The 15,767-nt window shown below is 44.5% G+C and overlaps 1 protein-coding gene across 1 annotated transcript in view; it reads right to left on the reverse strand.

Moving 5' to 3' along the window:
• The window catches only part of KIF17 (kinesin family member 17), a 37,687-nt gene extending 23,825 nt beyond the window's left edge, over window positions 1-13,862 (reverse strand). Inside the window, exons 1-5 of the mRNA XM_087710944.1 lie at window positions 12,863-13,862; window positions 9,172-9,318; window positions 8,654-8,755; window positions 6,444-6,633; window positions 4,140-4,592 (exon numbers count right to left, since the gene is read on the reverse strand). Of these exons, the coding sequence (XP_087567070.1) occupies window positions 4,140-4,592; window positions 6,444-6,633; window positions 8,654-8,755; window positions 9,172-9,318; window positions 12,863-13,093 (1,123 nt within the window). The 5' untranslated portion in view covers window positions 13,094-13,862. The remainder of the gene's footprint in view (window positions 1-4,139; window positions 4,593-6,443; window positions 6,634-8,653; window positions 8,756-9,171; window positions 9,319-12,862) is intronic.
• Between the last annotated feature and the right edge of the window lie 1,905 nt (window positions 13,863-15,767).

Here is a 15,767-nt window from a genome sequence, read left to right on the forward strand (position 1 = left end):
AAGGAAGGAAGGAAGGAAGGAAGGAAGGAAGGAAATACTGTAACTAAAAAGCAGCATGTCTTAGAGACTTATCCACACTGCAGGATAAGGAGCAACCATTCCGTTGCTCCTGTCCTCTGCTCATGCTGTCTAGACATTGAAACACTTGGACAGCAGTTTGCAAGGAATTCAGCCTGGCTGGCAGGTTGCTATGTTCAGTTCAGTTCAGTTTATTTCATTTATATGCTGCCCTTTCCCCCCGAAGGGGACTCAGGGCGGCTCACAACTCAACTAGGGAAGGGGAATACAGACAAAAGAAATTTAAAAAACAAAGCATAACAATACATAATTTAAAAACATACAACAGTCATACCATTCGAGACGGGGGCAAGAGCTCTTTAGCCCCAGGCCTGTCGGAACAGCCAGGTTTTAAGGGCCTTGCGGAAGGCCTGGAGGGTGGTGAGGGTTCGAATCTCCACGGGGAGCTCGTTCCAGAGGGTCGGAGCAGCCACTGAGAAGGCTCTCCTCCGAGTAGTCGCCAGTCGGCATTGGCCAGCGGATGGAATTCGGAGGAGGCCTAATCTGTGGGATCTAATCGGTCTATTGGAGGTAATTGGCAGCAGGCGGTCTCTCAAGTACCCAGATCCAATACCATGAAGGGCTTTATAAGTGACGACTAGCGCCTTGAAGCGTATCCGGAGACCAATGGGCAGCCAGTGCAGCTCGCGGAGGATAGGTGTTACGTGGGTGAACCGAGGTACACCCACGATCGCTCGCGCGGCTGCATTCTGGACAAGCTGAAGTCTCCGAATACTCTTCAAGGGCTGCCCCATGTAGAGCACGTTGCAGTAGTCCATGTTCTCCTACTCCACAATTCTTCTGCTGCTCTTCCATCCCACTTTTCTCTTTCAGGAAAGCCAGTGACCAATCAATTTATAGTACTTCCTGAGAACAAGTCTTCTAGGACATATATATCTTTTTATATATGTCTATCATTGAATTGAATAGTGAGAATTAAAAGCATTGAAGTGTAAGCACAACAATCAACGAAAAGTAAAATTCCTTTTTATTGCCCGGTTCTCTTTATGTTTTCTAGAGTTTTACAGCTGTCGGGATTACTGTAATAGCACAATGATTATAACACTTAACTTTTAATTGGCTGGTTTTTTGAAAATTGGCAGAAATTTGCTTAAAGTAAACATTACATTTTCCCCCATGAGCTGCAGTGAATTAAAAAAAAAAGAATGAAATGATGTACTCATGAATTTATTAAAAAATAAAAACATGGGAGAAACACAACCCAAAGAAAAATAGCAAGGTTATTTTTAGGTTTCTTCTGGGTTTTGACCTAGTGACTTTCTATTCGGAAGGCAAGCATTCTAACCTTTGTGCTTAACACCATTCCTGGTAAAAGTAACACTAGAAGATATTAGAGATTATAGCAATCCCTGATTTAGTTCAGAGGGCATTCTTATTTTTTTTAAATTAATCAATGAACTGCTGGGATTATCTTGTAAGAAAGTAGAGTGGCCAGGAGCAATCAAAATCAAAAGCCCTTCATGGTATTGGACCTGGGTACTTGAGAGACCGCCTGCTGCCAATTACCTCCCACAGACCCATTAGATCTCACAGGGTCGGCCTCCTCCGGGTTCCGTCTACCAGCCAATGCCACCTGGCTGCTACCCAAGGGAGGGCCTTCTCTGTGGCAGCTCCGGCCCTCTGGAACGAACTCCCCGCAGGGATTCGGACCCTCACCTCTCTCCAGGCCTTCCGAAAAGCCGTCAAAACCTGGCTTTGCCGGCAGGCCTGGGGTTGATGAGTTCCCTTCCCCTCTCGACTTGTGTGGTTGTGTGATTCTTGTTTATTTTAATTATTTGTATTTCGTTTTATGTTCCCCTTTTTCTCCTTTTGAGTTGTTCGCCGCCCTGAGTCCCTCCCGGAGAAGGGCGGCATACAAATAATAAAATTCAATTCAATTCAATTCAAAATACCATGTGAGGAAATGGACTGCTTTAAAACTGCAGGGGGGAAAAATCCCACTTCAAGAGGTCAAATTTGCAATGGGAGGAGGTAAGTATAGTGTGACATTGCCTGGTGTTGACTTAAGAAATGGTTGCTGGTCTATTCTGACAATCAGGTAACCACACAGAGCAGATAAGCCCAAGGTGGTTTGAAAATGGCCCTGGCAACAAGATTATTCCACTAATTATTTTATAATGATTGAAACTTACCCCCACTTCTAAGAGTTGGATACTGTCCACATTAATTCCGGATAGATGAACTTTCAACATTCTGTTTCTCTCGTTATTTTAGCGTGGGAAATATATGGTTATATTTAGCTGTCACAGGCAATCTAGATTTTGTAACCACAATTTGAGGGGAAAGCATGATTTCCCAGAATTTACAACACAAGTTCTGAATTTCTGGGGAAATGCCATTTTCTCCTCACTATTTTAAGATACTATTAAAAGTATCATGGAAAAAAATGGTTTGCCAGCCTTAAGGGCATCTAAGAAAAAACTCAGCCAAAATACTTTTGGAAGTTTATTAGATTCTCCCAAAGTATGTTAAAAGAGAAATTAGATATTATCCTTTCCATGCGTGAGATGCAATAAGCACAAAGGAACTCTCGAACACATGCTAAGATTATCTTCACTGGGAATACTTTATTGGTTAGATGTTATTACTAGAGTGAACTACAGTAGGTTTTTTGGGGGGAAAAGTTAAACTTGAAACAAGCTAAGGGATTACTGGACTGTATTCCAAAAATTAGGATTTATCAATGTATAAAGATCTTTTGATAAATTGTGCCTGGCTATCTGTGTAAAAATTATTACATTTGTGTAGCAGATTCTAAATGTTGGTTCAATGAAACTTGTTGAATTAGCTCTCTCTGTTGTTAGAATGGCAAGACCAGGATAATATCATTCGATTTGATCTTTTTCATGGAAATATCAAGGATGGAAATCTGAGGCTTCTTTACAAGCGACACACGTTCTATTATTTGAAAACAAAACAGTTAAGAAGAAATGTCTAGAAAAAATGTTTAGACTGTGTTTGTTAAAAATCTATACCGTGTACGGGCTCTGGGAAGTCGGGGGGGGGAGGGAGGTGGGGTGTTTGGGTGGAGGGTAGGGGGGGACATATACTATGTGTTAGATTTCAACGTAATGCGATTTCACATGTATACTGTTTCTCTTTAATATCTCCGTAAAAATAGGACAAGCTGATTACATTGACATATAGTAGAAATACACCAAGGGGAGGAGTAGAGGGATAGAAGAAAGAGGGGTAGAGAGGGCAGGAGAGAGGATGGGAGGGAGGGTGAGAAGGAAGGGAGGGAGTGTACTGGGAGAGAGGAGTGGTAGAGGGGGAGGGGAAGTAGGGTAGAGGGGAATGATGGAGGGAAGATAGAAAGTTGGAGGGGGGCGGAAGAAAGAGGTGTATGGAGAGTGGAAGAGGTATATTGGGTTTCTGTTTGAGTTTGAGTCTTATTTTATTTATATTTCTGGGGGTATTGTTGACAAGAGGAATTGCTGTGATTATTGTTTAATGTTGTACGGCCCCGGTTATGCACAGTATATATGTGACTGTATGAAAATGGAAAATGGAAAATAAAAACATTTTAACGGGGGGGGGGGGGGGGAATAAGAAGAAATGTCCTTGGAAATAAATAAGAAAATATACCCAGTGTTTTTATTCCTTCACAAACATTTTTCATTTTGTTCCTCTGGAACCCTTGTATCTCTCTAGTCCAGTGTTTCTCAACCTTGGCAACTTGAAGATGTCCCGACTTCAACTCCCAGAATTCCCCAGCCAGCATTCGCTGGCTGGGGAATTCTGGGAGTTGAAGTCCGGACATCTTCAAGTTGCCAAGGTTGAGAAACATTGCTCTAGTCATTGAGTGCAACTGTTGTGAACGTATTCTTAATTTTTCCTTTCACTTGTCAGACAACTAACAGAAAGTGGGTGGCATCCCCTCTTTATAATAATGCAATGACTGTCATTATTGAAAGCAGATAAACTCCTTTTCAAGCAAATGACCCAAGGAACTAATGCAATTGAGCTTGGTCCCTTTTTTGCAGATGCTTCGTTACTCAAACTAAGCAACATCGTCATTATTAAGACAATTGTACCATCGCCATCTCAATGGGCCCTACCTTGTAAGTTATTCAGGTTCATCTGCTGAGCCAAGATAGTTTTCAAATGCTTGATCTCCTCCTGGTACTCCCTCAGGAGAGCATCTTTAGGGTCTTCATTGATGCGAGGCTTGTTGCGGATGTTCTTGGCTCGGTGGGCGTAGCGCAGACTGCTAAGCGTCTCATCATAATTGTTGTCAGCAGGAGACAAGCATGCCACCATAAGTGTCTTGGTGTTACCTCCAAGGGAGTCCTGCAGCACTCGAGTCAGCTTGGAGTCTCGGTAAGGCACATGTCTGCATCTTCCATCTGCCAGGGCTGAGATCACATTGCCGAGGGCTGAGAGGGACAGGTTGATTTTGGTGGCCTCTTTGAGGCGCTCGCCAACAGCTCCCGTTTTGGACTGCCTCTCGCTCCCGGCGAGGTCTACCAGATTGAGCTTTGAAGCTCTCAGATGATCCTGACCTCTCTCATCTGCGTAAAAAGAATGAATCTGGATTGATCGAACTTCTTGGAAGAGGAAAGTATCTCTTGAATTGTACATTATAGCCTTCCCCAATCTGACGTTCGTTAGACTACCTGGGACTGTATCTCCCAGACAATAGCAATAGCAATAGTTAGACTTATATACCGCTTCATAGGGCTTTCAGCCCTCTCTAAGCGGTTTACAGAGTCAGAGTATTGCCCCCAACAACAATCTGGGTTTTCATTTTACCCACCTCGGAAGGATGGAAGGATGAGTCAACCCTGAGCCGGTGAGATTAGCAATATCAATAGCAGTTAGACTTATATACCGCTTCATAGGGCTTTCAGCCCTCTCTAAGCGGTTTACAGAGTCAGCATATTGCCCCCAACAACAATCCGGGTCCTCATTTTACCCACCTCGGAAGGATGGAAGGCTGAGTCAACCCTGAGCCGGTGAGATTAGCAATATCAATAGCAGTTAGACTTATATACCGCTTCATAGGGCTTTCAGCCCTCTCTAAGCGGTTTACAGAGCCAGCATATTGCCCCCAACAACAATCCGGGTCCTCATTTTACCCACCTCGGAAGGATGGAAGGCTGAGTCAACCTTGAGCCTAGTGGGATTTGAACAGCTGAACTGCTGAACTGCAGTCAGCTGAAGTAGCCTGCAGTGCTGCATTTAACCACTGCGCCACCTCGGCTCAATAAGGTTGTTAGCTCATCTGTTACAGTCCAACCTCATCTAACAGGTGTCAGATTCAGAAAAGCTGCTCTAAATTGTGGGGAATGCGTACTTCCTCTGCCAGTGATAAGAAAATAATTTAGGTTTAGGTTTATTCGATTTATATGCCGCCCTTCTCCCAAAGACTCAGGGCGGTGTACAACATTAAAAGAAACACATACTACAAAAGTTAAAAAGAAATTAAATAGGATGTCCCAAACCCAATTAAAATTGACAATGACAGAGTAGGAGAAAGGTACAGGAAGAAGGAAGGGAAAGGAGAGGAGGAAGGAAGAAAGTAGAGAAGGGGGAGAGGGTGAAAAGAAAGAGGTAAGGAGAGGAGGATGGAAAGGAGAGAAAGAGGAGGAGAGAGGGTAGGAAGGGGAAGAGGAAGAGCAGGAGTAGGAGAAAGGTACGGGAAGAAGGAAGGGGAAGGAGTGGAGGAAGGAGGAAAGTAGAGAAGGGAGGGAGGGAGAAAGGAAAGGGAAAGGAAAGGAGGATGGAAGGGAGAGAAAAGGAAGGAGAGAGGGTAGGAAGGGAAAGAGGAAGAGTAGGAGTAAGGGAGAGGTAAGGGAAGAAGGAAGGGGAAGGAGAGGAGGAAGGAAGAAAGTAGAGAAGGGAGAGAGGGTGAAAAGAAAGAGGTAAGGAGAGGAGGATGGAAAGGAGAGAGGAGGAGAGAGGGTAGGAAGGGGAAGAGGAAGAGCAGGAGTAGGAGAAAGGTACAGGAAGAAGGAAGGGAAAGAAGAGGAGGAAGGAAGGAAGTAGAGAAGGGAGGGAGGGAGAAAAGAAAGGGAAAATAAGGTGGTGTTATAACAGGAGGAAGGAATGGTAAACAAAGCAACCCAAACTGTATATTATAACCTATTAAATGAAATAATAAATGTATAAGAATGATAAATGTAAAGAAGAATTATGTGAATGTATACTTAAAATGGTATGTAAGAGAATAAAAAAATAAAAATTTTCTGGGGGGAAAAAAACCTGTCTTGTGGCAGCCCGACCTTTATACAACTTCCACAGATCAATTGTGGAGCAATTACATTTTCTCTTGATTCTTCTCTCCCTGATTCACCAACAGCGACCCTGCTTTATGCTATCCCAACCCACCTCCTCCTTACCCATCTACAGTTCATGTTTACCTACAACGTAGATTTCCATATTGATGGTGAAAATAGAATGGGAACGCGAGGAGTCCTTGTTCATCAAGGTATAGCCCACTGCACGATTTTTCCAGCCTGTCTCCATGATCCGCTCGCACTGGGCGATACTGTGTATTGTGTGCTGTGAAAGCCCCTTCACATACACCCCTTTCTCTGGATGCTCTTTCAGCTGCAAGGAGGGTCAACAATTACAATGAAGGCTGCAGAGAACTGTACAGACTAAGAAATGGCCAGAAGCTCTGTTTTGTCAAGTTTTAAGACAGTAATCACCTGTCCAGGCAATTGCGTATTTTGGATCCAGAATACAATAAACACAAAGTGAATAAAGGGGTTTAAGTTTTATTGTTAGCTCAAGCGTAGCATAAAAAGCACACATACCAAGAAAGATGATACCCAATTCTCTTATAAGCTGCCAGGAGCTCCAGCGGAGATGTCCAGCTTTCACAGTACCACAGTATTGGGTTTCATGTGGAAGCCCCCAATGAACAAACAACTCCACAATTGTTATCAAAGCTTGGCATTTTGACTTCATGGCCTTTGCCATTTCATTTCATTTTGCCATGGTCAGGGGACAGCAGGATCTGCTCAGCACATGATTCTGGGATGGGAATTGAACGTCTGAGACTTTCAAGGTGGGAAAAGCTTTGAAACTACACGAAGATCCCCCCACCTCTTCACCTTCGTTCGGTCAGCAAGAGTGCTGAGCAAAATGAGCTCTGCACTTTTAGACTTTTTTTTAATAGGAAGGAGAAATCAAAGCAAATCACCAAACTCCTCAAAATATCAGTGGTCTTTCACACTGCCACTAGAGGCTCAAGGTGTAATCTAGCAATAGCAGTAGCAATAGCAGTTAGACTTATATACCGCTTCATAGGGCTTCCAGCCCTCTCTAAGCGGTTTACAGAGTCAGCATATCGCCCCCAACAACAATCTGGGTCCTCATTTTACCCACCTTGGAAGGATGGAAGGCTGAGTCAACCCTGAGCCGGTGAGATTTGAACAGCCGAACTGCAGAACTGCAGTCAGCTGAAGTAGCCTGCAGTGCTGCATTTAACCACTGCGCCACCTCGGCTCAATCTACCAGAAGGAAGATCTTGAATATACAATAGAGTATAGTATAATGGTGCTTTACTACTAAGTGAATGCCCTGCTACTGAGTATCCGAAAGGGATAAATTCTCCTTTCTTATATAATTCGTTTAAAACCATTTCAAATCATTTAAAAACAAAGGCAAAAACTAATACAAACTAATATAAATGTTAAGTAAAAGAAACAGAAAAGGGGGGTCACCGACAAATGCACGCTAGACAAATGCGCGCTGACAAAACCACGATGACAAAACCGCGACGTCAAAAGCGCGCCCACGAAAGCGCGGCAACAAATGCGCACCGACAAAATCTCGTCATCAACAAACTACATAGTGGGACACGTATACGTACGTTATAACCCTAACCCTAACTCTAATTGTGCTTGTCGCGCATTTGTTGGCGCGCTTTTGTGGGCGCAATTTTGACATTGTGGTTTTGTTGTCGCGGTTTTGTCATCGCGCATTTGTCTAGCGCGCATTTGTCGGGTCACGCAGAAAAGGAAGTGGTTTTTGATCTCCTTTACAGCAGTAAGAAGTACAATTATAGATTTACATCTTTCTGTAAGTTATATCATGACTCTTTTTTCTATATCTCATCTAATCATCTAAAATAGTAAATTCATTTTTTTCTATTTTACACAAAAAGTCTATAAGGGATTTCTAGTCAGCAATAAACATTGATATTGTCTTTTTTTCTAACCAACAGGTCAATTTGTCCGTATCAAGAAGTTGTTTTATCTTTGGTAACCATTTCCCCATTCTAGGAAAACGCACATCAACATAATAGACATGCAGAAATCTGGCCTATCTTGATGTTAACTGGCGGGGAAACATTCAGAACCCAGAATATTCAAGAATTTGACGCTTCAGAACGGAGAGCTTGATCACCCTGATTTATTGCTTAATTCAATGAGCTACTTATTTGGCTAACCTGTCTCATCTTTGATTTCATGTCACTAATAAATTTTTCATTGTATAACAAATATTCTTGACATAATTTCTTTTGCTCATAGTGAATTGTCAGAGCTTAAATTTCTGGCATTGTTGGGTTGTTTGACTTACTTCATACTAAGTTCTTGCCCTGTTAGTCTGTGGTCCTCACCTCCAGTTTGTGCTTGGTGTTAGGACCCAGGAGGTCTCTGATTTCTTCATTATAGATCTCCAGATAAGAGGCTCTCACCAAAAACTTGGTGTTTTCTGCACACTATAAAAAAATAAAAGGAAAAAAAATATTTCTTAGATTAGCAATAGCAATAGCAGTTTGACTTATATACCACTTCATAGGGCTTTCAGCCCTCTCTAAGCGGTTTACAGAGTCAGCATATCGCCCCCACAATCTGGGTCCTCATTTCACCCACCTTGGAAGGATGGAAGGCTGAGTCAACCTTCAGCTGGTGAGATTTGAACAGCCGAACTGCAGAATTGTAGTCAGCTGAAGTAGGCTGCAGTGCTGCATTTAACCACTGCGCCACCTCAGCTCGACAAAAGAAATGGGAAATAGCAACATGCATAGCTGGCTGGGGAATTCTGGGAGTTGAAGTCCACAGGACTTAAAGTCGCCAAGGTTGAGAAACACTGAACTAGATATTCTTTTGTAGATTTTTTTTATCAATAATATACCTGCACACTCTCAAACAAATGTTCAAATGCTCTGGGAATGATACCCTTCTGGGAAGGTGGGTCCAGAACCCCTTGCATGGTAAAGGATTTCCCACTGCCTGTCTGTCCATAGGCAAAAATGGTCCCATTATAGCCTTCTGTAACACCCTGAAAAAGAAGAAATTGATCAATCAGAATAACAATAAATAATTTGGTCCTTGTGTGTTTCTACCTCAGTATCTGTCGTGTCTTACTGGATGCCCTACATGGCATCGGACCTGGGTACCTGAGAGACCGCCTCCTGCCGATTACCTCCCTCAGACCAATTAGATCGCACAGGTTGGGTCTCCTCCGGATTCCATCTGCCAGCCAATGTCGGCTGGCGACTCCCCGGGGGAGAGCCTTCTCTGTTGCAGCTCCAGCCCTCTGGAATGATCTCCCTGTTGAGATCCGGATCCTTACTACCCTCCCGGCCTTCCGCAAAGCCACCAAGTCCTGGCTGTTCCAGCAGGCTGGGGGGAGCTGGGAAGCATCTACCTCCACAGAAATTGTGAATGTTGGTTTTGTTTTTAATATGTTGTCTTTGTCTTGTTCCCCCCTTTTCCCTTGTCTTTTGTGAGCCGCCCGGAGTCCTCCGGGAGTGGGCGGCATACAAGACAAATAAAATAATAATAATAATGATTCTTTTTCTAGCAACCTAATCAGACACATAATTCCTTGAGTTGTCCTAGATTTAATAAATAATAATAATAATAATCCTCTCTTATTTCCTTTCTTTCTTTTCTTTCTTTTTGTAAGCTGCCCGGAGTCCTTCGGGATTGGGTGGCATATAAATGTAATAAATAAATTCAATAAATAATAGTGTTTCGGCAGCCTCTTCTTATAGAGACAGAAATAGAATCAGGAAACAGAAATTGAGACCCATTATCTAAGCATCTTTGGGCAGGTGCTTCAACAAAAACAAAGATGCAAATTAATAGGGAAAGTATTCAGTGGCTTGCAGAAAGACATCACCTAACTTCATGTAAATTCTGCAACTGACAAATTTGGAACAAGCAGAACAGCACAGCTTGCTCCAACCTGGAACTAGAATTCTCATTAGCAATAGCAATAGCAATCTGGGTCCTCGTTTTACCCACTTTGGAAGGATGGAAGGCTGAATCAACCTTGAGCCTGATGAGATTTGATCTGACAAATTGCAGTCAGTTGGCAAGCAGCAATAGCAATAGCAATAGCAGTTAGACTTATATACCGCTTCATAGGGCTTTCAGCCCTCTCTAAGCAGTTTACAGAGTCAGCATATCGCCCCCAACAACAATCCGGGTCCTCATTTCACCCACCTCGGAAGGATGGAAGGCTGAGTCAACCTTGAGCCGGTGAGATTAGAACCGCTGAACTGCAGAACTGCAGTCAGCTGAAGTGGCCTGCAGTACTGCACCCTAACCACTGCGCCACCTTGTCCCCAGGGAACACAAAAAACTAGCAAGAGAAAAACAAGGCAGACAAATACAGAATTATGAATTGGGGGGGGGAGGGATTTGATTGCAAGCACCCATAATTTGAACTAGACTCTGACTCATGTAGGGAGCCAGTGAAGAACCTTGTGATGGAACAAAACACAGAAAGACCATGAAAACCACAGGCAACCTGAACAACACTGCTGTGGACCAAAGTCAGGGATAGAAAGAGGAACCGAGAACCCCTATCAGGACACTACTTTAGTAATTTTAGATTGAAACACCCCAAACAGATGTAAATAAAGTCGCAGTATCTTCTGTTGAGCTTCTCTGGCATCCTATGGATATTATGAAATGAAAATTTGCAACTGTTTTACTGTAAGATCAGTAAATGGGTGTAAAGTCATCTGTCAATGCGCAGAGGAAGCTAGAGAATTGTCCCGAGACAAACGGGAAAATTACGGAGAAGGAGAAGGGTAATGAAGCCGTAACTCAGCTGTCTTAGCAATAGCAATAGCAATAGCAGTTAGACTTATATACCGCTTCATAGGGCTTTCAGCCCTCTCTAAGCGGTTTACAGAGTCAGCATATCGCCCCCAACAACAATCCGGGTCCTCATTTTACCCACCTCGGAAGGATGGAAGGCTGAGTCAACCCTGAGCCGGTGAGATTTGAACAGCCGAACTGCAGAACTGCAGTCAGCTGAAGTAGCCTGCAGTGCTGCATTTAACCACTGCGCCACCTCGGCTCAATTATTCTCAACAAGATTGGCCATAATTGTATATGGGAGTAAGAGGTGAAAGAAAGAGAAAGGGTGAGGGGAAAATAAACCTGATAATCTACGGCGGTAAAGAAGTAACATTTGCAGTCATATTTCTATCTGGGAACAAAAATTAAAGGGGACTATTCATGTGCACGGTTTTTTTCTTCTTCTTGGAAATGACTGGGTAGAAGTTGACTGAGTTTAGGAGTTTATGTGACACAATTTGTCAGCCTCTGTTTTGCTGCTTGCTTTTCGGCTGCCATTGAAACGGGGAGGGAAGGCATGGTATTGGGGTGTGGGAAATAATCTGTGCAGGAGGATTGTTATTTGGGAATTGATTTGATTTGATTGATTTGATTTATTGGATTTCTATGCCGCCCTATTCCCAGAGGGACTCAGGGCGGCTCACAAACCAAAGTAAGGGGGGGGGATACAAACAGGAGGAAAACAACAGACAAACAACAACAACAATTTAAAAACAATCAACAACCACACAATTCGAGCGGGGACAGAAACTCGTCAGCCCCAGGCCTGTCGGAACAGCCAGGTTTTAAGGGCTTTGCGGAAAGCCTGAAGGGTGGAGAGGGTCCGAATCTCCACGGGGAGCTCGTTCCAGAGGGCCGGAGCAGCCACAGAGAAGGCCCTCCTCCGGGTGGTAGCCTATCGGCATTGGCGCCGGTAGATGGAATTCGGAGGAGGCCTAGTCTGTGGGATCTAATAGGTCTGTTGGAGTTGTTCTCGCCATCTGCGCATGTGGCAAAGAGGGGAGTTTCCCGCCAAGGCCAACTATCCGGCATACCAACCTGATGATGCTTTTTGAAGATGTCTCCCACCTGACAGCTGTGGTGATATAGGGTTGGACTATGGACTGGGGTTACCAAGGGGAGGGGAATGGGTCATGTATTGATATCTAATGCTTTGCGCGCGTTTTTGCTCAGATCCGGCTTTGCTTAGCTTCTATTTACTTATAATCAGTAAAAGTACTCTTAATTCTGCAAAAATGGAGTTGAGTGGTTTCTTTCTTGGTTATTAAGTGAAGCAGCCCTAACACAATTGATCAGGGAAAGTCAGTTTAACCTAAGCCAGGGACCGTTTTAATTGAAAACTTTAACCCTGGTTACCCCATTCTTGGCATAGTCAAATATATTGTGCAGAACTAGACATAATGTCGTTTCTGAACCATAGGTATAGCTTAAGCCAGTGTTTCTCAATCTTGGCAACTTGAAGATGTCCGGACCTCAACTCCCAGAATTCCCCAGCCAGCATTCGCTGGCTGGGGAATTCTGGGAGTTGAAGTCCGGACATCTTCAAGTTGCCAAGGTTGAGAAACACTGGCTTAAGATGTTGGGTGTTACCAACCAATCTTAACCATATTGATCCAATTTAAACCATACGAGCCACAATTTACCATGATTATATCTATTCTTTCAATATATTATGTACTATAATTAATTTGTTTTGACACCAATAACGCCTGGTCACTTCCACTCACCTCTATCACCGGGTAGGCAATTTCATTGTAGATCTGTTCCGTGTTGTGGTTCAGGTAATAGGCCCCATCAAAAGTAAACTGTTTGGGAGGATCCTCTTCAGCTGTAGGGTTCTGTATGAAGCACTGACCACGGGCACTGTCCATATTAATTACTACTTTGCAGCCAAGCTGTTTCTCACGTTCATTCAAAGGGCGGCAACGCACAATCACTTTCACTGCTTCTGAGGCCATGGCTAAAACCCATGAACTCTGGCTTGTCGGTTGGGGTGTATGTGTGCGTGCGTGCGCGTGCGTGTGTGCATGTACTAGATCAAAATTAATTCTAGAGCATGAAATTCCTACTCACTTCTCTGGATGTCAGAAGCAAAGTGATTTTTAAAAAAAGGCAAATTATAGGCAGCTGTTGTATTCAGATATAACTGACCTTGGAAACTGGCTCATTTTGCCCGGCAGTGTAAGTATTAGCAAATAAATACTTCCTTATGAATACAGTCAACGCAAAGAGATGTGCCCTGAACAAGATTGCAAAAGGCAGTGAGCTTTCTAGAAAGAAGGGAGAACCTCCAATATCAATTTAAAAAATGTCAAGAATTGGGAAAAAAAACAACAACAACAACCAGAGGCAATGTTGGGCCAGGATGGTAGAGGAGGAATCCAAATGAAAGAGGCAGTTGATTTTCCTTTGGTCTTGCTGTGAGAGAGGTTAGTGATATGCTACAGCAGAAGGTTCAAGGTTTCCACCGGCCACTAGGCTATGAATTTTTTACAGATTCTGGGGACAGTTTTCTATGGGACACACCTAGAATCCACTTATGACCTCACAATACCTCCTAGAGGCATAGAAGGCCAAGCGGTGACAGAGAGACATCCAGCAAATGATCTCCACTGGCTTCATCCAAGGCTTCGTTGCTGTAGCAGTGAAAGGAACGCAGGGCCCCTCCACCACTCTGACTGCAGCTGATCCACAAATGGGCTAAGAAACCATATAGCTCTGCTCCCTCCCCCCCCAAAAAAGACCTCAATATTATTAGGGACTCTGAAATTATGCCTGCGTGGAAAGAGCACAGGGTTTCCACGGGGAAGCTGACAAGGCACTTTTCCTGATCAGTTTGACCCTAAGGATCATTAAGAACTGCGTCTCAGGAACAAGAACACGAGAAGATGCATTAAGTCCCACACGGACCCATCTCAAGCCTGGCGCATAACTCTTAGCTTTTCCATCCACCGCTGCTCTTTGGCAGGATATCAAAACAGTGGAAAGAATAAAACGCCTTCCGGAGTGTCACCCTGACTTGGGCAATCAGAGAGTGAATGGAGAGTGTGAGGCTCACACTAAGCTTTGCAGCAGTGTCAAAAAAAATGGCACGAAACAATGAAGCAAAAAAAGACCTGTGCTAACACATGTTCCAATACCAAAGAAGTGCCAGGAAAGATATTTGTGTCTTGCAGAGGATGGCTGGCTGAAAAATCACTTCGCCCGTATTGACCTGGGATGTACTAAGGCGGGGAAGGGTTGGAAAGCAGAGATTACAACCTATTTATTATTTGAATAAAAAAGGGGGCAGAATGATGGGGGAATGGGGAAGCTCTAGACAGTTTAGCGGGGTGCAAGCTGGGTGGCATAAAGCAGAGGTGCCCAGCTAAGTAGGAAACGCAGGGAAGCAATGCTCCCTTTTAGAAGTGACACCCTGACTTTGGCAATCTGTGATCAGAGAGTGAGTGGAGAGCGTGAGGCTCACACTAAGCTTTGCAGCAGTGTCCAAAAAAATAATGGCACGAAACAAGCAAAAAAAGACCTGTGCTAAAACATGTTCCAATACCAAAGAAGCACCAGGAAAGATATTTGTGTCTTGCAGAGGATGGCTGGCTGAAAAATCACTTCGCCTGTATTGACCTGGGATGTACTGGGGGGGAAGGGGAAGCAGAGGCTACAACCTATTTATTATTTGAATAAAAAAGGGGGCAGATTGATGGGGGAATGGGGAAGCTCTAGACAGTTTAGCGGGTGCAAGCTGGGTGGCATAAAGCAGAGGTGCCCAGCTAAGTAGGAAACGCAGGGAAGCAATGCTCCCCCCTTTTAGAAGTGGGCAGAGCTTGCCATGCGGGGGGGGGGGGACCTGCTGGCGGGGAGGGGGTGGGAGAGAAAACGGGGCAGTGGTGGAGGGTAACACCCGCCCTCTTCTCCCCGGACCGTCCTTCCGCGTGCCCGCCTCTCACCGTCCCTTCCAGGCGGGTCCTGGCTTGCCCGCCTGCACCCACGCCTGGCGCCACCGGCTTCTCTTTGCAGCCAGCGGGGTTGCTGACGGCAGCGTCCCCGTTGCCTGGGATACTAGGGAGCATCGCTTAAGTCCCCCCCCCCTCCCACCGGGGGATGCTCAGCTTTGCAACGGGCGGGGAACGTCGCGCAATTACCCTGATGGTTCTGGGGAGGAAAAAGCAAAAGCCTCCCGGAGACAAATGATGCAAAGGCGCGCGTTGTTAGGCTGCGGCAAAAGCGAGGAGAAAGCTTTGTGGCACTTTTACCGTTTGTCAGCGACATAAACTTTCAAGGATCACACTTCAATGAGTTAAATCAGGGGTCTCCAACCTTGGCAACTTTAAGACTTGTGGACTTCAACTCCCAGAGTTCCTCAGCCAGCAAAGCTAAAGCAAAGCTGGCTGAGGAACTCTGGGAGTTGAAGTCCACAAGTCTTAAAGTTGCCAAGGTTGGAGACCACTGCTTGGAGTATAATTCCCTGCCTGAGGAATTCTGGGAGTTGAAGTCCACAGGTCTTAAAGTCGCCAAGGTTGGAGACCACTGATTTAGATGCTTGGAGTATAATCCCCTGGCTGAGGAACTCTGGGAGTTGAAGTCCACAAATCTTAAAATTGCCAAGGTTGGAGACCCCTGATTTAGATGCTTGGA

The sequence above is a fragment of the Thamnophis sirtalis genome, unplaced genomic scaffold (assembly GCF_051295495.1).
Source record: "Thamnophis sirtalis isolate CommonGarterSnake01/CBP01778 unplaced genomic scaffold, rThaSir2_p1.2 scaffold_3, whole genome shotgun sequence".
Classification (NCBI taxonomy): domain Eukaryota; kingdom Metazoa; phylum Chordata; class Lepidosauria; order Squamata; family Natricidae; genus Thamnophis; species Thamnophis sirtalis.